Genomic DNA, 27721 nt, shown 5'->3' on the forward strand with positions numbered 1-27721 from the left:
TGTACTCTCCGATACTCCCGGTCTTCTCCACAGGTTTTCTTTCTAGGCAAAAATGGATCCGATTCCGGTCTTTAAAACCGAGACACTACGTGCTGTAGGCTGACCTCTACAGGTCCACTGGATGAAAACATTTCCACTAGTGTAAGGAAATAATTCTACCTGGACTGAGAGAAGACTGAGAAGAAGAGGTGTGTGTTTCTGACACCTGAAGAAGGCTCAACAGCTGAAACACTGTTTCTTCTTTCTACTGTATGGAATCTACTTGATTTCATTTACTTGATGATCCTTTCTGAGTCTCGCAATCCCTCTAGTCCCTTGTCCGGATGATCTTTCTCCCCCACATATCTTTCATATATATCCTGCCCTGTTCCAGTTCTATTACTACTGTATCAGCCAAATGAGTGTTAAACAATCATTTACTGTAAGAATCTTCTCTTCTCCTGTTGTGCCCTTTTCTACCAAGTAAACAAGACAACTCTAATGCTCTAATATCGTGCTAATGGAGCGCTGAAAATAAATATTGTGGTTGCGTTGGACTGCTTATTTTCCGTTTGTACACAACAGAAGAACTAAGACCCCCCTGAGCCCAAGACTTTTTTTCCTTCAAAGGCCACAGTTGTACGCTGCCGATCCTGGAAGTTCACCGTGAGCTCTGGTGCCTGGCCCTCTAAGCTTGGACCATGGCCTGCCCTGCTTCCCTGCACGGGAATGACCGGGGCGCAAAAACCGTGTGTTGGAATGCGATACCGTACGACTGTCTTGTTGAACATAGTTTGAAAGCCGCGTGCAGCCTGAGTATCACTCAATGCAGGGTGCAGCCGTTCAAACATAAAAAGGAAACTTTGTTTAAGAACATTATCTGGATTTCTGACAGGGGAGATGAAAATACTTGTCATTCTTGGGATTTACTTAAGTGGAGCTGTATACAACGATACTCAATCCTTGCAGAGTACACAAACTAAACAAAGAACAGTCAGAACAACGAAGGACAGCCAGTAATCAAAAACAGTGCTAAACATTGAAAATCAAGACTATTTTAATGCGCTTTTTAAAATAAGCAGTGGCAAAAATAATTCCAGAATTTTAAAAGTGCTCTACTAAATGTGTTAAATTTCCACTTCTATACTTAAAACCATGTCACTTGGCACTCAGGTCACAAGAGCTGTAGTCAGGTTTAATCTGGGTATACACCGCTATCTCTGCTCTCTCACACAAACAGATTCTCGCTTGGCTCATGTATCCTTTTTTGTTAAGTACTGATTAGGTGATTTGTTGCCTCTCAGTTATGCAAATTCCACTTAATTAGGGGCCTGCTGTGATTCCCGGTGGATTGTATAATGGAAAACAATGGGATTCCTTACAAGCCGTGTTGCTGGGAGAGGGTGGTGGGAGCATATACATTTTCACACAGCACTGCTCACAGGTGTTTGAGAAGTACTGAGCAATGGGGAGCAGGGCACAGAAGAAGGTGGAGATAAAGAGGATGAGTGGGATGGAAGAGAGTACTGCTGTATGTCTTGCATAGTACTGCAAAGTATTATGACAGCTACTAATATCCTTTGCACAAATGCTTTGGTAACACCTGTGTAACCTGCCATGATGTCAATAAAGCTAGTGTGGATTGTACACAGACAGAAAGGGATCTCTGTAATCTTCAGAGATCAGCCACTCTTAGGTCAGACAGCCAGGGAAGTGATCAAAGCTCTTCCATGCACTACCAGAGATTCCCACTGCTTACTAAAAGAGATCACCTATTAGTACCAGCTTCCACAATCCCTCCCTTGATGTATTTCTGCATTTGGTTACCTACCTACTGTACGTTTGTCAGTTTTTTATTTATGAGGCTCTGGAAATTGGTTATGAGTTTGTATGGAGGCAGTTTTTAATTGTGATCTTCTGAAAGAGATTTTCAAGGCGTGCGGCCGCAGGGCACTAGAAATAGCATAGCGGGCAAGTCGCAGGAAAAGGCAAGAGAAAGCAGTTACATTTTTGAAAATACATGGCTTCCAAAAAGGCTAACAAATTGGGAGCCAAAGACAGTTTGGTATCTTAAAGCACTGGGGTGTTGCACTAGGATCGGGTGGGAAGGACGTGCAGAGCGTCTTGAAAGTAGGAAATATTCACAGTATAAATAATAAGTTAACTCTGCCTCTGAAAGAATGTGAGAGAGGGCTTGTTGTTCATCTTCTTTTTCCCTGATTAGGAAAGCATTCGATCAGCAGCAGGCCATTCTTCACACAACGGTGCGCACGGCAGCCCTGGGCAGAGCAGCCAAAACCCCAGCATGAGGTCACGTTATTGTCAAATTAAAACTAATGCAGCCGGATATTCTGCTCCCCGCACATCTGTATATTAAAGTAAATGCTATATTAGTTATGAACTCTGGAGGACCACACAAGAACTAGAGGCTGAGTACATGTGGCTGCGTGCAATAGGCAGTGCAGCCCTGAGGACTTGGCCCTGCCTCCAGTCTGAGCTGGGAGACGCAGGAGTTTTGGAGCGATCCCTGTTTTTCTGTTCCAGCAACTACAATATATACTGTATATGCTCCGTATAGCCCAGGCAGTTCACAGTCAAAAATCCTACAGGTGGTCTTACGGCTTTCCTTTTAATAGAAGCATCAAGACTATATATTTTATATCTGTAAAGGTGGATGTCTTTAACCAACACATAAAGCATAAGAAAGGATGCAAACAGGAGTTTGGTTTCTAGAAGCTCATTGATCCATGCATCTCATCCAGCTGATCCTTAAAGGATCCCAGTGAGATCCCTTGGATTTGAGACATCCAAGGGAACATCGCCTTCCTCACTTGCCATCAGCAATTGAGGTCACATCTTGAGTGCAGGTTTATAGAATGTTCTCATCTGTCAGGTGTGAATAATAATAATATCACTTGATTAACCCTTTACAATTTCTTGCATTAGGAATGCTCTTTTCGGATACCCCAGCTTGCTCTCCATGAGACACACAGACAGGGAGAGAGCCTGGGGTCAGAGCGCAGGGTCAGCCATTGTACGGTGCCCCCGGAGCAGTTGGGGTTAAGGGCCTTGTTCAGGGGCCCAATGGAGTAGGATTCCTCTGCCGGCTGCGGGATTTGAACCGGCAACCTTCCAGCCGCAGGCGCAGATCCTTAGCCACAGAGCCACCGCTCCGCCGTGGCGAATGTGGATAATGTGGCTAATGTGCTTAATGTGGATATACCGTATGAGGACGAAGCTCTTTTGAAACGTTTTTTGGTGTGTTTCCCCCCTGGGATGAATAAAGTATTTTGAATTGAGTTGAAAGACCCCTTAGCTTCGGTTGTGTCTCACTGGGGAGGCTTGCTTGGTTTTCATAAGACGTGTGTTAAGAGGGCGTGGCTATAATACGGAACGTAGTCTAAAGTGTTGACCTGAAATATGCCAACCTGCTGGTAAACCTACAAGTGTTAAGAAGCAGCATGTCACTCCCACAGGCTTCTGCCAAGCCCCACCAATTTGTTTAGTCTGCTGTAAATCTTTGCTGTCTACTGCCCAGCTCCAATGGCACAGTCGGTCAGGGTGGGGCTTGTGCTGCAGTGCACAGCCATGCCAGGATCAGGAGCCTGTGCCTCGCCCAGAGCTGTAGGTTTGGGGGCAGCGGCACCAGAGTTCGGGGCTCTGGACTCCCAGTCGGAGTGCTGGGCGTTCAGCTGGCGGACAGGAATCTGCTGCTGTACGCCTGAGCAATGTACTGCTCTCGGATCGCGCCGGGAAAGGTACTGCTGCACGAATGAGCAACTTTTCCACGTCATCATTGGAAATGACATTTTCTTTTCAATTGACGTATCTGGTCAAATAACGGCCCCACGTATCAAGGGGGTCGATACAACTATTTCCTTTTCATTGGGTATTAAAGTTTTTTTTTTAATTGTTATTTTTCAGTATCTCTCAAGTTTATTTTTTTAATATTCTAATTGTATATGGCTATAATAGTGAAAAACTTTATAGTCTCCTCTCTAGATTTGTTTCTTCGTGCCGCTGTATTCGGAAGATTTTGCAAAATGACAGTAAAGCAGACTCTCAGGTAATGTTTGGATAACCCACAGTATGTCACCGGTTGCCACACAACCCGGTGCTGAAGCAATGCCCTGCTCTGCCAGCGGGCTCTATCAGGTCAGTGTCAGTTCTAGTGCAGTAGGGAAGTGCTATTGTGACCGTAGCGGTTCCGCGCAGGCTCGTGCCCTCCGCCACCCCATTCCGTCCCGCAGCACCTGGGGCGCGAACCCGAGTCTGCGGCGTAACGCAACAGGGAACCAGCCGCATGAGCTAAAGGAGACCTCCCCCAGCCCAGGCGGCTGAGGTCCCTGCTACGCGCAGTGAGGGGGATGACGTCACCGTCACCATTTTAGGCAAACGGGTTCAAGGACCTGGTTGTAAGGTTGAGGGGCGATTTGGGAAGCTCTGGTGTATCAGGGGTTAACATGGCTACAGGATGATGAAGCTCTTCTGAGATGTTCTTGCTGTGTGCAGCTGTGTGCCAGCTGTGGAAACGCACCGGTTCACAGTTGCAAGAGCCCTGACGACACCACCCCCTCCTCACATCAGCCCTGTCCAGCTGTCCTCCAGAGCTCCCAACAGATTGACTTCAAAGAGCTGCCTGTGGTCTGGGCACTGCCAGCCGGGAGCAAGAAGGTGTAAAAACAGAGAGAAGGGGGGGACGGAGACGCGAGGCAAGAGAGAGAAGGGGGACAGAAGAAAAGCGAGGCACCGTGGGAGAGGAGGAAAGAGGGAGCTAGAAAAAAGAAAGAGAGCTCTTGCGGTGGAAGGAGGCAGGGGGAGGGGGGGAAACCACAGGTATGTGAAGGATTGTGGGTGGGAGGCCTGGAGAACAGGAGAGGAGAGCTGGGGAGAGGGTCACACGTGACAGGGGAAGAGGGAAGAGGGTGAATGCAGGAAATAAAGAGTGGGAAAAGAGTAATGGGAAATGGACAGATCGTGGCCAGACAAGGATACGAGTGGGAAGAGAGCTATGGAAGATGGATCGAGGAAAGATCTGGATACTGTGGGAAAAAGAGCAATGGGAGATGTATCTTGGATAGGGAGATCAAGTTTGGAGAGTAAAGGCAGGGATGCTGGAGAGGGACAAGAGGAGCTTCAGATAAGAGGGAGGGGGTAGGAGACAGAGATCACAAGGGGAGCTGAAATGCTCAGGGAGCAGAAAAATGTCATTTCTATAAAAAGGGAGAATCTTCCTATTTAGCACAGGATATTGCCACAAAGAATGTCTGCATGACCTTTTAAGTACATCCTGTTACGTTTGGTGGATTTCTGCTGTAAAATTCTGCAGACAAATCCAGTGACCCCCTCTTTTTAACACACCATGATAGTGGACGCAGCAGTGAAACACTCCCACACTTTACATAGATATTTTCCTTAACAAGCTTAAATGGGGCTGTGCGGTGGCTCTGTGGCTAAGGATCTGCGCCTGTGGCTGGGAGGTTGCTGGTTTGTATCCTGCAGCCGGCAGAGGAATCCTACTCCGTTGGGCCCCTGCTTAACCCCAACTGCTCCAGGAGTGCCATATAAATGGCTGACCCTGCGCTCTGACCCCAAGCTTCTCTCCCTGTCTGTGTGTCTCATGGAGAGCAAGCTGGGGTATGCGAAAAGACAAATTCCCACTACAAGAAATTGTATAGGGCCAATAAAGTGATCTGATCTTACACACAGCTTGCCCAAGTTAAGAAAGTGAGCCGTGTGCCCCTCTCTTCAGGGTGGCTTAGTCTGTCTACATTTCATTCACCTTTTTTCTCTTTTTTGCACTTATCTCTTGAATAAACCAGCTTATAAAAAGAAGGTAGCCATCTGATGTTTAAAAGATTCAGAACTAGATTTGTTTGTTGTTTTTAATGAAGAGTATTTTTTAAATATCACTCACAACAGAAGGGTCTTACACTGCAGTCTGATCTGGTGCTCTGACCTTGTTAACAGTAGGGAATTTGTAGTGCTCAATACATTTTTTCAAACAAAAACAGAAACATGCATTGTTTTCAGTTGACTACAGTCATGTACAAAGCATTAGTGCAGGTTGATTACGTCTAAAAGAATTTGTGCGTAATTCAAGTTGGAGAACAGGAGCTCAGAAAGTGCAGAGAGGATGGAACATGGATGAAACACACGTGAAACTGCTCCAGGATCCAACGGGCTGAGCAGACGGGTGCAGAACCAGGACCGCTGCTAACAGTGGGCTTGGATGAGGGTGTTAAAGCTCTGAGGGAGGCTGGGTTACACAGTGACAGCACACACCGAAAGCCAGTCTCTTTCACAGGTGGACTTTGTGCTTTAGCCTAGTGATGCCGTAAGGGAGGGGAGTGGAAACAGTGCAGGAGTGGGGTGTTTAAAACATCTCTAAGGGGAAAGCCACAGCACAGGTATGGAAAGAACACTTGGCTTTGTGGTATTAAATGCAAACCGAGACACCTGAGGCTAAGGTGGTGCACTGGGTTCCTTCTAGACCTGGGCCTTTCGCTCACCTGGAGTTTGCACACTACACAAGGAGTGCAGTGCAGTCAGTGTCGACCTTGTCACAGTTCCAGCACTGTGCACAGGATGTGAAATTTTCACACAGTGACTTGTGCTGTATGAATCAGATTTTTTGTGACATTTTTATTTTATATGCAAATACCTAGGGCAGGAAGGTGGTGCAGTGGTTAGCATTGCTCCCCAGAAGAGCCGGGGTCCTGAGTTTAATTCGTAGGGTGCTTTGTACTGTTGCTTGCTGGGATAGGTTTCGGCTCCCATGCGACAATTGTGAAACCAAATAATGTCTCTTGTCTGCCTGATCTGATGTGCAGAATGGCAGCTGTTTGTAGTCCAGGCTGGTGCCGTTCTGCACTTCACTGGCGGATGAAGTGAGTTCCCTCTTAATTGAAATATCCTATTAAATTATATTTAGCAGTGCATTAGCTTGCAAGCATACAGTAGGCAAAGTAAAAGCAAATATTTTCTGCCTTTGTTAAAATGCAATTGGGCAACAAAATAAAATAACCAAAAAGAAGCAAAAAAAACATCTCTGAGTTGTGTGCAGCTGTTTCCAGAGGTAGACAGTTGTGGATCACTACAGCTGTGCAATTTGACACAACAGTTGTAATTCAGTTAGAAAATTAAGTGCCCTCAGACTTGCACTTTTCAGGCCCAAGGAACTTCAGTCTCTTTAGTCCCATAGAAAAGGCACGACAAGTTAAATTCAAGTATTCAAAATCCTCACTGATACTGATAAAGACAACCCAGGGGAGATACACTTGAAGCTAAACCACAGGATATGGAGCACAGCTTTCTAAGTGGAAATTAAAGAAGGAGGAATGCGAGATTCACAATAGGAAGCACTCCATTTCACAAAGAGTTGTCTGAAACAGCCTATCGTACATTTTCACAACCAGCTGGGATCCTTTGTCATTATTGTTTAATAAACTGGCCCTGCTTTTTGCTTTCTTCTCCTAACACTCTCATGTTCCTGTGTCACCTCTACAGCACACCTTTTCAACATGGTTTATCCACCACCCCCAAAATGTATTTGTTCTTAAAGACACCAATCTCAACTTGAATAGGTATAACAACAGGAAATAGATATAAAAGGAGACTGTCCTTTTCACTGAAAACAGGCCATTAATGAAGGCCAAGCGTAATATTGAAACTCGCCAACAACTCACCAGCTGCCACCAAAGCGGTGTACCCAAACTGACCTCGTGCCGTCGCTGGCCCGGTGCTTGCTGGCTATGTGGGAAGTGGTGTAGCTCTGCCTCACCCAGCGCACTAACAAGCTATGCTTGTGCGTCGGGAGACTGACCATCACAATAGCCCATGTTCAAAAACGGAGCTCCTTACTGGTCTGCTTTGGTTTTTATAGCTCAAACAGCAGCACAATGTTCTTAGCAGCAAACAAAAAAAGAACAAGTACTAAGTTACCCATCAATCAAAACCCACACTTGTTTGTAACAACCAAAGCCCTAATCTCTATATAGGACACCCCAGAACTGGTGGATTGCAGAAGATTATAGGTTTGGGGGGGATGGGAGGAGGGAAGGGACTTGGGTAAAGGGATCTTAAAAAGCCAGTTCACCACAGAGAAGAAAAACACCAGGGGGAGGGAAGAAAAGAGCAAACTGGTAGAATTTGCCCTCTGATTGGCCAAAGTCCCACAATCCTGCCTTCCTCTGCACTAAACAAAACAGAATCCCCCACAGGCTGAGCCACATTAGGAATGGCTGGCTACATTATATCAGCCATTATCGACTTCCAAGTCATAACAAACCCCAGAACACCCACCTCGCTTGTAATTTTACTCTGCGGGAGGGGTGAAGGGGGGCTGGGCGGGTTGCACAGAAAGAAGGAACGGGGGGAGACTGCAGGAGCAGGACTCGCGAGAGGGAGAGAGACAGGAGGCCTCTGAGCAGCCTTTCTGTGTGCATGTCCCTCGCTCGTTCCAAGTTTGTCTCTGCGTTCACTGCAGTTGCTTGCCTCCACGCCATTTGTTTGTCAGTGCCAAGCGACTGTCGCGCTCGCAGGAGGCGTAGAGAAGACAAGACGCAGAAAGCGATCAGTCAGAGATGGGGCGGATCTCCAAAATGAGTCGTCTGGGATACGCTTTCTGTTTCGCAACAACAGGAGAGGGGAGAGTGTAATCACTGATGCTCCAGCACTGTGCTTTTACAAGTCATCTCAGTTTAAGAGCTGCCTTCAGTCAGCTTTAATCACCAAGATTGTCAGGTTTGATTGCGAGGCTAAGAGACATAGCAACAAATGATGGGGGCTCCCTCCTCTTGAGGAAATTCTGCAGGGATGTCGTTCTGCATAAAAGCCCCAGAGCACAGAGGAAATGATCAAATAACCCCTGTGTGCTCAGTGCGTTTCAGCTTATAAGTGAACGATGCCCTTGTATCCTTGGTTTTTGCCCTGTTCTGCCAATAGAGCGATCTTCTGAAATGTGCAGAGACATCCTTTGCTGTACACTTTCTAGCGGCTCTGCAGCTCCGCTCAGCCAGCCACACATCACTGCTTGTTTATACTGAGTGTTGAAGGCTAATATGTGGCTTTGAAAGGACAGGCTCTTTCTCCTCACAAAGCTCTGCAAAGTGCACCTTTACACAGATGAACAGTAGTGGGAAGTGGTCGCGTTAGTCATTTATTTACTTTGAAGTGTAAATAAGCTGTGCCAAAAGCAGCATCATCGCCTACATGCCATGTTTCTACTGGCAGGCAGGGGTCTGCAAATGGGTGCGGTTCGTTGGTCGACAGGTGCTGACAGGTGCTTTAAAAAGTTACCGTCATCAGTAAAGTGTCTTGAAGAAGGCGATTCCTGCGCAGAGTCATGTGTCATATACAACAAAACACAACTTAATTCCTGAGTGCTTTTGAGCATATTTTTTCATCCTGTTACTGTATGCCATTTCTGGTACTGTGCCGTTTCTTGTACCGTATTAAAGTCCTCACCATTTCAGCTAATTTAGTTGCTGGCAGAGGGAAAGAGGAAGGTAGTAACTCCCGTACTGCAGCAACAATTGGAGAATTGTGCAGCCTGTTGAACTGCACTGAGCAACACATTGCACGCCAAAAGCATGTTTTACTTATAATGGATCATCTGTGCAGCATCCTTAACTTAAAGACCCAGTCCTACAATCTGTCAGGATCTTGAGATGATGCTAGTTAGAAAACGATTGCATATACTGTCCACATTTCAATCTTTCTTCAGTTGCAGAGGAAACTTCACTTAGGAGTCGCATCTGAAAACAGTTCTGTATTTCAAATTGGATGGGTATCCATCCAGCCATATCAGAGAGGGCATAGCAACCCACAGCTCAGCCCAGAGGCACGAGGAACAAGGTCCCTAGATGGGACATATATCACAGTCTTAACACAAGAAACAGTGGAACAATCTAGAGACACCCATTCACCAAGCACGCGTGTATTTGAAAGTGAGAGGAGACAGGAATACTTGGCATCAACTCCGTACAGATTCATCCCAGCCTGGACCTGCACCCAGGACCCAGGAGCTGAACATCCCAAGAGTTGATGAGCGTACGGGAAGATTTCTAAAAACTAGTTTGTCATCTTCTAATGCCCTGTAAACTGTTTTTCATTTTTGTCTAACTATCCAATTCACAGCTACAGGAAGGTCATAATATACACCAACACTGCTGCTGTTTGCAGTTTCTACTAACATCTGTCTACAAGCTCAACAGCTGGACAGCCGGATGCTGAAGCACATCCAGCTGTGCGTCACCTACAGTAATAACAACATGAGACCAGAAACGCCAGACATAGGTTTGTGTCCTGAACCCAGAATTTTTCTAAGGGCTTTCTTAACAAAGCGTGGTTGTGCCTTCGCAAATTGTTTCCAGTTGCAGAAACTGGTGTGCGTTGCGAGAGCGCTGGTACTGTCTTCAGAGCTCCCACGTGACGCCAGGAAAATGGAAGGGACTTTGAAAACCTGGCTCTTCAAACAAAAGAGAGAGAAAAAAGATTGTTTAGTTAACTCGTGATTAATGTGAAGGTTTTAAAATAACATCGCTCTTTCACCACAAATGATGTACCGCATGCTTCAGCAGCAGGTCTGTATTTGCCATTAAATATTTACTTAAAATAGAGGTCCGTGGCACCTGTGGCTGGGAGATCACCACAGGCACAGAGGATTCCAGAGGGCTGGCCTAGCCACATGAAAGCGTAGTCGATCCGATTCTCCACGATATGGAGACGTTTAAGCTTGCTCGTCTTTAACGCCCTGTGACCTGCAGCCGGGTCTGGAATTCCCTTGTCTGAGCTGCAAGGCACACTTCTTAAAAATTATCCATCGTAGGGCAGACCTGTCCCCTCTACAACGACACAGAACAAACTCGATTTCACTCTCCCATGGTGTTCTTCGGCAAAGGTTGTGTTTGTGCTTAAACAACAGCGGTATGTAGCCTTCATTTTTTTAAGTAAAAGACAGTGTTGTCTTATAATCTTAAGCCGTCTTAAGCAGAAGTGAATCAATTATCTCAATTAAAGAACCAGATCAATCATCTGGGCCATGCTTGTGCAAATGACAAGGGCCATCGAAATTCATGGAGAAGCTGAATTCCATCCAGTCTCAGTTCAAAACAGCTCTTGATCAGGTGGAGATTTCCCACAGTCCCACAGGCGGGGCACTGCCATTCTACAGTGGCAAGCATGGACGGGCTACCCTGTAACCACATGGCTCTCTTACTCCCGCAGCAGGTGTGCCTGTGTTCTGTGGGCTTGGGAGGCTCTTTTGGAGGCATTTATTGGGCCACGACAGCTGCAGTGCTTACTTTAGTGCTTACTGTACAGAACAGCTTGTTTTTCTCTTAACAGAACAGTTTTCTTAACACAACACTGATGCCGTTCAGTGCTCACCTTACACTTGTAAGGATAAGGGGTTTGGAGTAAAAATCCAATTTTAAACGCTTTAAGGTTTGCTCACCAACGTCTCAGTTCAATTTGACAAAAAAAAAACTAGCAACCTATGCTCCCACTGTCTGCATCTGTGTTACAAAATCCCCAAGTTGAAAAATGTTCGGAATGAGTGTGGTTAGCACGTGTCTGCATGTTGCTAGCCTTTCATCAAAAGGGCTGTTTTTACATAATGATAAGCTACTCTGCAGTCTTTTGCAATAAAAGGTTAAGAAAATTAACTGCAGTTAAATGACTAGATACTGTGCCATTTTTCAGTCAAGTTAAAAAGTGGTTTTAACATCACTCTGCGTATTATGGCATTATAATTACTTCTGTAAACAAACTGTATTCCATGGTATATCTCCTTTAAAGTGTATTATACATCCTTTAGCACAGTCACTTAGTGTAATGAGTAGGTAGGCCAGTCTAAGTGCTCTGTGGCTTACAAGGGTAAATTATGCATACACACTGCAAGGATCAGAAGTCCCACACGTCTTTTCTTGTTGTCCAATAAAACAATAACTGTTTCCTTAATGAGTTAGCATGAGGAAGTTGTTCTTTTCCGCCCTTAATCCTGTGTTGTATTAAAAATAGTGAAACCTGGGACATTCCCAGAGAAGCCAACTCAAGAAGGCCTATTTAAAAAAATCTCCTCTTGATTAAGGCATGTTGATCCAGTCTTCAAATTACACACTGACCGGTCTGACATTCTCCCGTGACTTAGTACAGGATTTTCCTTTCTTTCCTGTCCTTTCTTTTACCGTCCTTGTTAATTTCAATTAGCTCAATGAAGTTAGACAATGTGCTAAAGGATACTGCTAAAGGATAAGTATTCCAACTCAAACACAAGTCAGGGTCAGAGGTGTTACTGCCACAAGCAGGAGACCAATAAAAACCCACTGCTAGCCCTGTGTTAGCTGCCTGTTACAGCCTGTTAACCTTGTGTTATATTAGAGGTTGGGATTTAGAGTAAATTAGACATTATTAAATGATGAAAGTCTTACATCTCTCATAAAGCTGCACTGTGGTGTGGCATCTTTTACTGCTGCTTCACAACCCCAGGACCCTGGCTTCAATTCCAGCCTGGAGATCCATCTGTGTGGAGTATGCATGGTCTTACACAGTGCAAATGGGTTATCTCCAAGTGCTCCAGTTTCCTACTTCTTCCCAAAGAGATACCGGCTGATTTAAATTGTGTTTCCGCATTGTTCCTATCCTATATGCTTACTTGTGTGTGCCCTGCAATATAATAACATCCCACCCACAGTATAGTCCTAAAGGACCGTGCTTCAGGGGGAGGTTTTGTACCAACTTCAAGTCATCTTCTCATAGGAACCACAGAAAATCTCAGCAACCAACATGAGCATGCGCGCACACACACACTCACATACACATACAGTATAATAAATATTATTAAAAAATTATAGCCCTTAACAGGAATCTGGGGCTTTCCAATAATGGATGGATGATACCTCATATTCTGTTAGCTTCGTCACTGCTTTGACTTTTTGGGCTACACGTGTGTAGCTACATCTGCTCTGACTCAAATGTCAGATAAAGTTATCAACATTTGTAGATAATTGTATAATAATCCATTCATGGACTTTAATTATCAATAAAGCCTTAGCCTAATATTGTTGCGTTTGGTCCTCCAGGGCTTGACGACAGTATCCCAGGATTCCAAGCTCCAATGCCAGTTGACATGCAGCCACACCAGGGCCTGTATCACTATGAGTCTGGCCCCAGTCAGCCAGCCAGAGGGTAAGTCTCAGAACAACTCGGGAAAACAGGATACAGGCATCATTCATGCTTTCAAAATCACTGTTTTGGGAAAAACCTATGTATTTTACCACCTCCTCACTTCCATTTTAAAAACCACAGCTTTACAATGCACATACATGGAAAACGTTTGTGACGTTTTGAAAGCCAGAGGTAACAGATACAGTCAACATGGACTCACAGCTTGTACCCACATACTGGATGTCTCGATTGTGAACAATCCCAAACAGTTTCACCCTGCAGGCCTCTGTCAGGCTGATCACTCTTTTGATCCATTCCTTGTGGTCTCAAGACTATCAAGAATAAAGCCATCAAAATAAATAGATCACTCTTCTTGTTAACTGCCTGTTTAACCATTTTTGGGGACATTTATAGTTGTTTTGAAGACATTCTAGACTCGCATAGTTAAATGCATAGGAAACAGAGGTTCCTCCATATTTTACAGGAGGGAAACGTGGTAGGTTCCCACCACCAGAACAAAATAATGTATCAGAAGTGTTGCTCTACAGGGGATACACTCTTGGTAGACGGTGCTCCGTGGCCGCCAGTTCAGGGCTGACCTGTCAGAGAGCCGTGCTGGCTCTGCGGAGAGATGGATAGCTCGGCCCTGTCCTGCCCTCCTCCCGCCCCTCCCCTCTCCCTCTCCCTCTTCCCCCCTCTCCTTCCCTCCTGATGCCACCCAGGTTGAGAACGCCATGTCAGCCCGCTTTATGACAGCTGCTAATTATGTCCTGGCTCAGCCCATCCATGGGCTGGTGTGCATGACTGCACCCTGACTCATGTTTCACCTAATCCATGTGCACAGCTCTCGGCCGCTAGGAAGGCAAGCAGGCAGGGCCAGACGAGAGAGAAGGCTCTGTCTGCACAGAGCAGGAGGGAACGAGGAGCTCCAGTCTGCTCCCAAATGCTGCAGTACGCAATGCTTTCACGACAGCAGCCAGGCAGACTTTTTTTAAGACGACGACAGTTTTCTTGGTTTTCTGCAGAAATCTCAAAGGGTTTATAGAAGAACTGGTTTCCAGAAGAGTGTGACTTTTAAATACAGTATTCTTCAGAACTGATAGCATGCATAAGCATATGGAAAATATTTTTTCTTAAACTATGGTCACTTTATATCTAAAGCATATGTATAGAAATGTACACACAGATGCAAATATGCACAATAATTTGTCATAGGAGTTCTTAATATACTGTAAAAGCATACAACAGCTATGCATTGGGAGCCTGATCCCTTTATATCCTGTCCTAATGAGAGCTATTTTATCATTTGTGCAATCATGCACTCAGGTATTTATATATATACAGGCAGTGGGGCTCTGTGATTTATTAAGGGTGTTTATATTTTCATAGGATGAACAAAGTTAGCAACACATCGGCACTCACTCTGCATGTGTCTAGTTCAGTTTGCTACCATTCACTGAGAAGACTAGACCTATACACAAATATGCTCTGTGAAAGAAGGCTTTTCAAGAGGGCAAGATGTAAAATGGACAGTACAGATGTGAGCATGTTGTCCACAGGGCTAAGGAAATTTTGGGGAGATCACAGAGTCAGCAATCCAGCCAGACAGCAAGGGTAGCCATACAGGGGCTGCTGATGCAGCTCTATTGCAGGCTAATACTATATAAATGCTGGAAGTGATGTGGTGCTGAGGCTGTCCTCCCTCTCATAATGACCCAAATGCACACCGTTTGTGAGATGCAGTCACAGAGGAGGGAGGCTGAGTCTGTGTGTCTGTCTTAAATTACATCACATCAGTGAGAAAGAGTCAGACTCCCTCTAGTGGTGAAAGTGGCACATTGCAAACTTCTAACCCCCTCTAGTGGAGAAAATAAGACATTGCAAAGATGATGAATTTGCATTGCAGAGTATCTAACTTTACATTTATTCATTTGGCAGATGCTTTTATCCAAAGCGGCTTATGATAGTATCTGGTCAAGTTGCAATCGGTGCATAGCAGTTGTACAAACATATAAAAGTAGTTTTGAGTTGCTGGTTTGCCTAGAAATTCTAGCTGAAAATATCAGTATAAAAGCAGTGTGTTGCCACAAGAGTCAATCACAGAATATTTTAACTGCCATCTCCACTGAAATGCAGCATTAAAAATAGAGTGCCATTACACTTTAACCTGGTGCTAATGTGCCAACTTGTCTTGTACTGTGTGTGTTTCTCCAGTCTGGCTCCATCTGGCAGCCCTGTGTACTCTGATGTATCTCTGGTCCACCCTCCGCCCCACAGCAGCCAGCCTGCAGCCAGCAGACCCATGTTCAACCCCATGCCCCCTGCCATGACTCCAGGTTCCTGCATGGACCCTTATCTGCGGTCGCCCCATGTTCACCCCTCACTGAGCATGATGGGACCTCGTGGCCTGCCTCCTGCTGAGGGTGAGTGATGTTCAACTAGTCTTTGGCAACAGGAGAGTTCCCAGCTCCCCCTTCATACTGCACCTTGCTAAAAATAGACAACATAGGTGACAGTTCAGCAGTCGGAAATATTAGAATTGAGTTAGGTTTAACATCTGAAATGAGTTATCATGGGAGGCATGGTTAGCATTGCTGCTTCACAACGCAGGGGCCCTGGGTTTAATTCCTGGGGTGCTGTCTGTGTGGAGTCTGTATGTTCCCCCTGTGTTCACGTGGATTTCCTCCAGGTGCCTAAATTCCTCCCACAGTCCAAAGACTGTGCGTGCCTGTGTCTACCCTGTGATGGACAGGCGTCCCGTCCAGGGTGTTCCCAGCTTTGCACCTGCTGCTTGCTGGGATAGACTGCAGCTTCCCCATGACCCTGAAATGGAAGAAGTGGTTGGAAAATGGATGGATGATTTATCATTTTTTGTCATATTTTGGCTGTAATAAAATAACCGCTCTTGGAACATGACACCTACTCATCTCATTTCATAGCACAACATCATAGCTCATTACCAGGGGAATCCACAACAATTCTCTTAAGAAAGTTATGGAACCACATGCCTGTTACAGTACCTGTTCTTGTGAGCACTGGCACCCCCCAAAAAGTATGATATAATTTCAGTTGCCACGTCTTTCTCCAGCCTTGATCTTGTCTACTGAATCTCCAAGTCTCCAAGTGTTACGATGCGCTGGGGTTGTTTCATGCAGTGTCTCTGCGTTTCCCCAGGAGGTACCGGAGGCCCCTACTGCAACCAGAATAACCTGATGGCCACCCACCACAGCTTCGGGGTGAACCCAGCCGACAGCGAGCACATTGGCTCGGGAGATGGTAAGGGGCAGCACAACGTACAAGTGTTCAGGACAAAGTGGTGGCACCTACAGAACTTCTACCCTCACAGTTCACAAGGTTTTCCGTCTCTACAAAGATAGTGAAGAGGTGTTTTTCTGTGCCACTGTTATCCATCACTGGACAGATTTCCCTTAAATAATACATTGCAAATAAGGGCGATTTTGTTCAGATTCATTATAGTGGGCGATACCTTTGCTGGCAGTTTTCCTCTTTTTTATATACTGTAAATACTCTCATTCACTCTATATTTATAAATGCATACTGTGGATATAACACTGCCTTTCATCAACCTTTTGCTATGTTTCTCTATTCTCTATCTTCCTTCTCTTCTCATTCATCCTCTCAGATTCCGCAGCCTCTTACTGTGTCCACACTGAGAACATTAGATTGTAAGGCAGGGTGCAGACAGAAGAGTCCATTTGATCTAGTTTGTTTGGTGGCTAGTAGCTGATTGATCCATGGATCTCAAGCAGACTTCAAGCTTCTTGAAGGAAGCAAGTGTATAAGCTTCAACAACAAAGGGTAGATAAGACAGCCAGTTCCAGACACCGACAGTCCATTGTGTATGAGAACGACCTCTAGTTCTCAGGGTTGGAACAAGAGGCACTTCTTTACTCAATGGGCGGAGGGAGTCTGAAACAAACCACACTACTGTGTAACAAGTGCATCCTGTCAGTTGTGCTCTCAAAGCTCCTCTCCACCCCCTCTTTGCCTTTCTCTCAGGATCTCGGTTCTCAACTCCCCGCTCCATGCTGAAGCTCAGTAAGAAGCGTGCCCTGTCCATCTCTCCCCTCTCCGACGCCAGCGTGGACCTGCAGACCATGATCCGCACCTCGCCCAACTCACTGGTGGCCTACATCAACGCCCGCTGCGGGTCTGCCAATGGCTCCTACGGGCACCTGTCTGTGGGTGCCATGAGGTCAGACACGCACGCGTCCGAACTGGGTTACAAACACCGCCGCGCCTCCCAGAAACACGCACAGAAGAGAAGCGTTAGCACAGCACAGACACGAGCGCCCGAGCGGGCAGGTTAGATGTGCGCTACAGAAAAAGCCCACCTCTCCCACATTTTACTGTGGCCGTGATGAAAGGACACATGGCTCAGTGGGTGGGCGGGTCGGAGGATCCCGTCTGCGTTTCCTCACTCTCCCCGGCTGGGCACAGAAGGTCATCACTGTCGAGATGTAGACACTGTGAGACACTGTGAGACATCGCTAAGCGGGCGGGTATCAGAAAATAGAATTGCTGATATAATTACTCTACTGACACAGTACTCAAAGCTCCAGAGAAGGTTTCTCACACACAGTGGTTCTTCACCTCCAGTTGTTGGTTATCTTGTGGGTCTGTTCTACACCGCCAGGGTGATACAAAACTGGCCGTTAGGAGGTGTTTTAATTTCCACAATTGTGCTGTTACACTGTAAAGCGGACTGACCGGTCCCTCTTCTTTCTCCCTCCTCCAGCCCATCTCTGGGGTACTCCTGCTCGATAAACCACCAAGCCAAGCCTCCAGGCTCAATGTTCAGCCCTGGTCCTCCCCTCAGCCACCCCCCCCACGGACCCCAGCCCCCTCCACGCCTGCTGTCACACAACCCCCGGCTCCACTGCCCCCCGAAGCACTGCCACGTGAGTAGCTCAGGCCCAGCCAGCCATGATGAAGGGAGATGAACAGCCAGCGCACGTTTTCCCTTGTTTTCTACAGCACCACTCCACCATAAAAAAAACACTCTTCTTCCGCTGGTCTCTCTTTGATCTCTGAATTTTACATGTGAGAATTTGAAATGATACGTTAGGGAGACAGCTGCTTATACAATGCTATTTTTTTAAATAAAATGTAAAGCACTGGAAGTTCTGGAGTGGATTTTTGGTTTCAAAAGCACAGAGACTGTTATATGCTTTTTGTGCTTTGTCTTGAGATAAATACTTGTGTGCCACTTCCTGTGAAACTACATGTTTCAATTATTCAATTAAGTATTTCATATTTATTTAAGTACTTAAAATACTACGGGACAGAAATTGATTTAATATTAGACAGTGCAGGACAAATAAAATGAGACAAGTGGAGGTCAGTGTAACATGTCTGGTGTTTGATGAAAGCATGGTGGGAACTGGACTGTGCTGTATGGTTTCAGATGAAAACAGAGCCAGTGATGGGAAGCTCTCTGGACAGCCTGAGTGTGAAGGGCCTGGAGGAGAGATCAGAGGGGGACGTGCCCAGCCCATCCTCCACTGGGACACAGGTACAGATCACTTTATTGGCCATATACAGTTTCTTGTATTAGGAATTTATCTTTTCGCATACCCCAGCTTGCTCTCCATGAGACACACAGACAGAGAGAGAAGCTTGGGGTCAGAGTACAGGGTCAGCCATTTATACTGTGCCCCTGGAGCAGCTGGGGTTAAGGGCCTTGCTCAGGGGCCCAACGGAGTAGGATTCCTCTGCCGGCCGCAGGATTTGAACCAGCAACCTTCCAGCCACAGGCGCAGATCCTTAGCCACAGAGCCACCGCACCGCCCCCTGCCTTGTGTGTGTGAGCTCCAGAAGTGGCGTTCCGGACTGCCCCATGTGTACAGTATATGCTTGGAGCTGACGTGTTTCTCCTGTGCCACGCAGGACCCACTGATGGGAATGCTGGATGGTCGGGAAGACCTGGAGAAAGAAGACGGGAAACCGGAGCCAGAGGCTGTGTACGAGACGAACTGCCACTGGGAGGCCTGCAGCAAGGAGTTTGACACCCAGGAACAGCTTGTCCATGTGAGGAGGATGGGGTGGCCTCTCTACATTGGCACATCTACCCTGTGCTAAGACAACACTAGCAACTATTTAGTGCAACAACTAGTCTAGCAGACCTTAAAATTCAGAGACCAGGATTAGTGCCACTGTGGTACAGGCCAGAGAATGAGTAAGCGAACAAAACAATTTCTACTCTACAAAAATGTCTGAGCATTGATTGCGATGGAAAGCTAAAGGGTCTAGATATCAGCTGCATATGGAGAATTTCTTTTAACTTTAAAAGACAAAAGTAGCACAAGTTAGCCTGTGTGCAAATCTTAAGTGATTTTCCTGTCTTACACATCTGTAGTTTTCCTAGCTCCCTTTATGACAGTGAAGAAAAGCTCAAGGCTGTGGAGTAGGGATAAACTGATTAAACCTCAGTTGCACAGGTGTACAGAACAATTTATAATTATTCAGAGTTTAAGGAGATGTAGAATATCTGCAGGATTATGGGTCCCCGAGGTTGTAAATTTGGCAAGCTCTGCTTTTAGACTGTGCATTTTGTCCACAGCACATCAACAATGAGCACATCCATGGGGAGAAGAAGGAGTTTGTGTGCCACTGGCAGGACTGTTCACGAGAGCAGCGCCCGTTCAAGGCCCAGTACATGCTGGTTGTTCACATGAGGCGGCACACTGGAGAGAAACCTCACAAATGCACTGTGAGTAAGAGCATTAGGGACAGGTACAGCCAGGCTAAAAACACCACTGAGCTAACTGTGGAGCTTAAGGAGGATTTTAGGTAAATAGGTAAGACGGAAAAAAATATATAAAGAAGGAAAAACAAGGTGGATGCTGAAGTTAATGAATTGAGAGACGTTGGAAAGTTGGTTAAAGACAGTAACAAGACTAGTTGTTCATTAAACTGTAAAACCTAGATTTATCTCTTTGGCTTCTGAGGGCTGTAAAAGAGCATCTGTGTCCCTGTGTGTTGCAGTTCGAAGGCTGCAACAAGGCGTACTCGCGCCTGGAGAACCTCAAGACTCACCTGCGCTCTCACACCGGAGAGAAGCCGTACGTGTGCGAACACGAAGGCTGCAACAAGGCCTTCTCCAACGCCTCAGACCGGGCCAAGCACCAGAACAGAACCCACTCCAACGAGGTTTGTGTCTTTTCAGTACAAGGACTCTCTTCTTTTGAAGAGCACATTCTCAGCTCTTATATTAATGACCCCACAGGACAAGTCTAACGCTTATGTGATAAAGCTCTTGGGAAAGAAAGCATGCTTCAAAAGAATTGTTACTTAAATACTACTTGCTTTAAGACATACTACCGCACTTCTAAGCAAAAATACAGGGGCCAAGGCATCTAGTAGCTTCCATGGTTTCAAAAGTTCCTTTGCCTGTGTAGAAACCCTACGTGTGCAAGATCCCCGGCTGCACCAAGCGCTACACAGACCCCAGCTCGCTCCGCAAGCATGTGAAAACCGTCCATGGCCCCGAGGCGCACATCACCAAGAAGCACCGCGGGGATACGGGGCCCCGCCCTCCGGGGGCCAGTCTGCCCGCTGCTGGACAGGGCCAGGAGCTACACCTGGAGAAGGAGGAGGGCCGCCGGGAGGACTGCAAGTTGCTCGTGCCAGACATCTTGCTAGTGAGTGACATAAAATCTTAGACAAAAAACTACGAAGCCATAGATATGCTTTTTAACCATATTAGCATTGCATACTTTTGCTCCATCGAGTACCTTCATTGTTATATTGATCCTATTGATTGACAATGTAACAATTATTTTTTCTTGATGAAGCAAAAGGCATGGGATGTATTGGACTGGAGGAGCTATAGATTGAGTAGCCCTGGTCAATGGCACTGTGTGTGTTTAGAGCAGATAAGACTGAAAATGGTCTCTTTGGGCAGATGCAGGCTAATTTTGTGTATGGTATTATACTAGTATCTCTACAGTGATTCCACAGGACACTGCAAAAACACACAGGGTTAGAGCTCAAGTCAAGTCAAATTTAGTTTTATACATCACTCTTCATACTAAAGCTTCCCCTTGGCACTGCACAAAAATAAAAACCAAGCAGTCATCATGTACACACAACAAAGTCAACATTGATTAAAAATGTCATCTATAAATGAGTTCAATTTTGATTAAAAAGAACTAAATGTCTCATTCTGCCCAAAATCTATTGGAATATAATTCTATAAACGAAAAGTGTAATTGCAAAGGCTTTCATGTTTTCATGTGTTTTGTTTTCAAAAGCAAGTCAAGGTTTGCAGATTTTGGAGAGCATACCAAATCTGTCAAATATATTGGTCCTGAAGATATAATGGACCTCGATGATGCAGAGCTCTGTGCATTAACAGAGTCATTTTAAAGAATTGCTCCTAGAAAAGATCCTAGTCCTAGATTTGATGTAGCATGTTGAGAGTTCCTAGTGTGAGAATGAAGTCTCACATTGGCTTTTTGAACAAGGTGCAGTTTCTGATTTTAGTAAAGGGAATACCAGAAAATGCTTTTTTAAAATCGAGCAGTAAAGTAACAAACACATGTATCTACCATCCAAATGTCAAGAACAGTTTATAATCTAGCAGTATGTTTGAGATTGCAAAATGTTGTTTTAACAACAGAAGACATTTAGTGAAACTAAAGAGAGATCAGAGTACAGTGTAACACCAGATTATTTTGGTAGATGATAGAGCTTTCTATCAAACATTAGGTCTATGAAACTTTGATTGGGTCACAGCATGTCCATAACAACTTCCTAGTGATTAATTAAAACTAAGTGGTAACTGAATATATTTTCAAACAATTTATAGCTATTCTTCTTTTTAGCATTTTTTAGCAAACAGTAACTGTGAGTGGTTATTGCCATCTGTAGTGGGAGTAACACGTGAATTTGAGTACTTAAATAAAAACGGCATAATGTAAATAGTTTATTTTATCTGTACATACATAATGTAACAAAAGTGAAAGATGAAGGGAAACGTTTATTTTGCTGTTCTGGACGCGTTCTGTTTGTAAATCTTTTCATTGCTAAATAAAAAGTTAAAAAAATAAAATAAGAATAACAAAAATTAGTGACCAAGGATGGAAACCTGAGGAACTCCATGCAGTATCCAACTCAGATGTAAAGTCACTCTTTTACAAATAAACCATTCGAAACGTTTACCGGTAAGGCCAACATGAGAACACGTGATTTTACAGAATCATACATTCAACTTCATCAAAAGCAGCCAAAAGATCTAATAAAACAAGTGCTTTAATCAAGTACAAATGTGTATTGAGCCAGGAAATTGTTTTCATTCCTAAGAGGAGCTGCTTCTCTCTTTGTCCACACGGTTCAGAAGTCTCAGCCCAGCCCTGGAGGCCAGTCATCATGCAGTAGTGAGAGATCCCCTCTGGGGAGTGCCAACAACAATGACAGCGGAGTGGAGATGAATGCCAATGCCGGTGGCAGTCTGGAAGACCTCACTGCCCTGGAGGAGGGTGTGGCAGGGGAAGGAGTGGGCACAGCGGGCATGTCCGCCCAGGCCTTGAAACGGCTCGAGAACCTGAAAATTGACAAGCTGAAGCACATTCGCCGACCGACGCCCCCCAGCCGTAACGCCAAACTTCCAGCACTCCCCAGTAAGCGGTTTGCAATCATTCCAGAACACATCAGATTGCCCCCCAAAACTGCTGAAAAATTACCACCACTGTATTTGTTTGGCTGATCACTGAATATCTGTATTCTGTCCATAAATATCGCCTTCAAATCCTCCTCCTCTTTACCCTGTGCATTTAACAGATCTGTTTCCCTGTCATCTTTTCTTTATACTTTGTTTTTCAGGTAACACAGGAGAGATGCTGTCCATGTGTGGCCCGTCACCAATGTTGTCAAACCGGAGAGTGATGGAGCTGTCCAGTAATGACGTAGGAGCTTCCGGGCAGCTGAATGAGCGTCGCAGCAGTGGCACTAGCAGCGTCAGCTCCGCCTACACTGTCAGCCGGCGCTCCTCCTTGGTCTCACCCTACCTCTCCAGCCGCCGCTCCAGTGAAGTATCACAGATGGGAGGGTACCCACAAAACTTAACGGGCAAGGACACAGAAGACCCCCTCTCTCCCGAGACCAGTCGTAAAGCGGCCGTGTGCAGGGGAGGAGGTGGTGGTTTGCCAGGCCTCCCCAACCTTACCCCAGCACAGCAGTACAGCCTCAAGGCCAAATATGCTGCGGCCACGGGTGGGCCCCCACCCACGCCTCTGCCCAATATGGAGCCCCATGGGACCAACTCTAGGATGGGCATCATGAGTGAATACCACGGCCAGCCTGTGCCACCATTCCTACAGCAGGGAATCAACCGTAGGAACAGCAGCAACGATTACGGCAGCTATGGCACAGGCATCATCCATCCACACCAGGCACCTGGCAACGGGATGAGAAGGGCCAGCGACCCAGTAAGGTCTGGCACCGATCAGCAGTCTGTGCCCAAAGTCCAGCGCTTCAACAGCCTGAACAATGTCAACATGCCCATGATGGGACGACGAAACGCCACCACTACCACCCTCCAGCATTTTGGAGGGTCAGAAGCCAGCTTCGCCAGGCATATGTATTCCCCTCGACCACCCAGGATCAGTGAGAACGTCATGCTGGAAGCAATGGCATCTATTGAACCTTCCTCTTCCAGTAACCAACCAAGGAATCCCAACATGATGATGAATCCAACTGACAGCATGGGGTACCTCGATTACCACCAGGGTTCAAACCAGCTGTCTCCTGGTCACGAGAACCTGAACTGCAGTGAGCAAGGCTACCAAGCGGTAGACATGCAAGGTCAAGGGCTGTTTCACAATCAGCACAGAGAAATGGGCAGTGTACAGGTTGGGCAAGTGGAGGCCATGCATCAGGGAGGAATGGCTGGCACTATGATACAGCAGACAGGGTATGGGATGACCACCTGCCAGCTGAGCCCTTCCAGTCTTCAGTTCCAAAACCTTGGACAAACTAATGAAAATGAGAGCATGTCCACACAGTGGTGTGAACCCAACTCAGCCAGCATGGACCAGCACCCCAACCAACATGGGATGCAGTCAAGCATGGCGTCAGGCAGCAGGCAGTATCCAGAACAAGGTACTGTGGTGCAACAGCCGACACGGAGCCACCCCAATCTTGTTGGTCCAGATAACAACCGCAACCAGCAGGCCATGTTCAATAACAACAATCAGAAGCTACCGCATCAGCAGGCCATAAAACCTGAGGAGCAGTTCCACCACTCTCACCAATCTTCCAACCCCTGCCGGAACATGAAGCAGCAGCAGCACATGCCCTCCCCACACAACTACCGGCAACCAGGCCAGATGATGATGAGATCTGGAGCCCCAAGTTGTGAGTTCCAGGGGCAGATGGACAATCAGCAGCGAGGCTCCTTCAACAATGCAGGGATGGTGGGTGGATCTCCCTTGCGTGATGGGAGGCGGTCTCAGACTCCCATGATGCATGTGAAGGAGATGATGGTACGGAATTATGTGCAGTCCCAGCAGGCGCTTATGTGGGAGCAGCAGCAAGACAGGGGTGAAATTGGCATGCCCCTCCCTCCTCCTCAGGCACCTATGGCAGATAACATGGAGCTGGGTGGTCCTGTGCAGATGATGCAGCATAGCCCCCAGCAGCAACATCCATATAACGGGAGTGCTTACATGGGCTACCAAAACCAAAATCTTCTGAGTCCCTCATCACACAATGGGGGAGGAAGCTCAGGGCACTCCAAAGACCTCCTAAGCCCAAACAGCCAGTGCTATGGGCAGGATGTGGTGCCCAGGCCGCCACAAGGGCGCAAACCAATGAGTCGACAAAACAGCCTAACCCACCAGCAGGGGTACTTGGGTAGCCCACCTCAACTCAGCCCAGGGCATGAGGCTACCTCCAGCCCCAGGAGGAATATCCGCTTACCACCAGTCCAACCTCATCCAGAAATAAATCCTGGCCCTCCTTCTAGCAGTAGCGTTAATAACAGTACTCCTGCCATGTTTTACTCTGGGCAGATCCAGATGCATCCAGATGTGGGCAAGCAGCTTGACAGGCAAGAGTCACAGCAAGGGATCTGCATGAACCAACAGCACATGGGCCAATTGGACCAGAACAAGTCAGCCTCTTTGGCGTATTCTGAATCTGTCCAAATGTCGAACACTCTGGACAATCTGGACCTAGAGAATGCGCAGATAGACTTTGCTGCAATCATCGATGACCAGGAATCCTCCTCTTCAATGCTGCCCGGCTCCTTTAGTCCGCACCCTGTGCAGGGCTCGTCTCAGACGTCTTCACGCCTTACTACGCCACGAAACTCCCTCACCCTGCAGTCTGGCCTGTCCAACATGGCTGTGGGGGACATGACTTCCATCCTGACATCTCTCGCTGGAGAGAACAAGTATCTCAACACACTGTCATAGAAATGGCAGGCTGTGTAAAGCCTTAAAAACTTACACGCACACAACGACTTAAGCCACAGAGACTATCTTATGAACTACTAGCCAAACCAAAGGTGCCTGTTGGACAGCCTCACATTACCTTCAATGTGGCTTCAAGGAGATTTTTACATTTTTTATCTTAGGGTCCAAACTTAGAGGGAGACAGTGACAGGTGGTGTTTACATTTCATTGAATTAAAATAACACATGCATACTGCTTATATGAAGATCTTACCATTGCAGAAAATGATGAGTACAACTAATGTGTATTTAAAAATACCTAAAAGATTTGAGGAAGTGCTGGAATTTTCCAAACAGTGCCTCATGTGCCTTCTCCTGCAGCCTGCCTGCAGTGCCTTACACTGCTTACAGTAGACTGCTGCATTAAAGGGGTTCCCAGCAAAGCCTTAACAGACTTTACAAATTGCAACTAAAATTCCTGAATACAGGTCGACACACAGAGACATGCCCATGTTCAAATGGAGTATTCAGAATTAAATCTATAGTCAGGCCCTTATTTATAAGCTCCTTTGATCCAGACCGCTTCCCTCTTCAGCTCTTGTTCAATTCAGCACAATGAGCATGACACTTTAAAGGTACAGACAGAGAGGCTATTTGTTAGTTTTGAAAATGCAGTTTAGAAATTTGAAAGCAAAAAAACAAAACAAAAAATTTGGACTGCGTGTCTGACTGAATGGTTCAGTGCCATTAGACGTTACAGTAAGTGCCTTCGCCTTCCTTGGGCACTGCAGTACTTCTGTGGCGATATGATAGACAGGTATGGGCGATAGAAAGTCAGGTAACTTCGGGTACAAAAGAGAAGATGTGATTGCGAATCTAAAGGTCAAGTTTGTCACAGAATTGACATATGCTGCCCGCCAATTTGGCTACCTATCTGAAACTTTATGATATGCCTTTGACAAGTACAAGCATTTGGATTTTGAATTAAACACGGACTTCTCCAAAGGAGAAGGAATGGCCCAAAACCCAAGGCGACCGACACGTAGCTTGATTGCAGTGCCCCTGCAGAATGTACGCCTGGTTTGTATGGATACACAGCACTGGCCTGGAGTGTGCTCTGTGCACGCAACGATCATTGTGATCCCCTCACCATCATTTCCGTCTGATTTTCATGGTTTTACGTAATCATGTATTGCCCATGTTTTATATGTGCACAGTTACCGTAAGCTGGAATGGGTTTTACTTTTAAGCCCAGACAATGGGAAGGCTTAACAGGAACTCACTTTGGCTTGGTGTGCTTTTTATCCTGACATATTACAATTGCCAAGCTTTCTTTGCTTTCAGTGACTTCATAGCAAATGTTTTTTAATTTCTTTTAAAACTCTAACTTCACAACACATTCAATGCAGGGAATCACATTCCTAATGGAGGACTTTATACATACTATGAACACACCCTTCTGTAGCACACCCCAAATACAGCACCGCCTGCCAACTTAGAAAAGCTACAGAACACTAAAACAAAACCTGAGCAGTATTCTCAAAATGTATTGTTATGTTAAATATGTAATAAAAAAGCAAAAGGGGGACTTTGCTGAAAAGCTACTTATGAGTACCTCAAGTGTAAATTACACATATCTGACTCTAATTTTAGGTGCATTGCTATTGTACTCAGAATCCAACTTTCATTCCAGTTCAGAATGGAGTCCTTGACTCTTTCTCACAGTCATCTTCTAATTCTTTTCTCTCAGTTTGATATGATCAGTAACAAGATGGCTTGCTTTCCACCTTCTCCTAGCACCGTGCCACTGAACAGTCACAGGGGATCAAAATTTTAACAATGAAACTATGTATAGTTATATACATTGTAGACCAAAAAATACATAACGAATAGGCACCATACTTAGTGCGCTGTCCTATGTGTGGCATTGCAGTAAAGTATTTAAGAGTAGGTCTAAAAGGACCAGCTGCATCTTTAGAACCAGCTTTTCTTGAGTTTGGACCGATGTTGCTAAAGTGATCGAAACACGCCAGATTAGTTAACTCCGTCTCATAATTGATATTTGAATTACAGTAACAGAACAGGCTACAAAAATGAATCATTCAGGTTTGAAAGTCATGTAGCCATTGCTGAAAACAGCTTCGTCTATACCTT

General features: G+C 45.9%; 1 protein-coding gene across 1 annotated transcript in view; it reads left to right on the plus strand.

Annotated features, from left to right (window-relative positions):
* The window catches only part of gli1 (GLI family zinc finger 1), a 59692-nt gene extending 33414 nt beyond the window's left edge, over positions 1–26278 (plus strand). The window contains exons 2-13 of the mRNA XM_088924568.1: positions 13065–13170; positions 15427–15572; positions 16324–16425; positions 17170–17365; positions 17909–18071; positions 18578–18685; positions 19060–19200; positions 19733–19882; positions 20158–20322; positions 20571–20813; positions 22511–22793; positions 22996–26278. Coding sequence (XP_088780694.1) covers positions 13100–13170; positions 15427–15572; positions 16324–16425; positions 17170–17365; positions 17909–18071; positions 18578–18685; positions 19060–19200; positions 19733–19882; positions 20158–20322; positions 20571–20813; positions 22511–22793; positions 22996–25589 — 4362 coding nt within the window. The 5' untranslated portion in view covers positions 13065–13099 and the 3' untranslated portion in view covers positions 25590–26278. The remainder of the gene's footprint in view (positions 1–13064; positions 13171–15426; positions 15573–16323; positions 16426–17169; positions 17366–17908; positions 18072–18577; positions 18686–19059; positions 19201–19732; positions 19883–20157; positions 20323–20570; positions 20814–22510; positions 22794–22995) is intronic.
* The last annotated feature ends 1443 nt before the right edge of the window (positions 26279–27721 follow it).

Source organism: Atractosteus spatula, chromosome 1 (genome assembly GCF_055471065.1).
Source record: "Atractosteus spatula isolate fAtrSpa1 chromosome 1, fAtrSpa1.hap1, whole genome shotgun sequence".
NCBI classification, from domain to species: Eukaryota; Metazoa; Chordata; class Actinopteri; order Semionotiformes; family Lepisosteidae; genus Atractosteus; species Atractosteus spatula.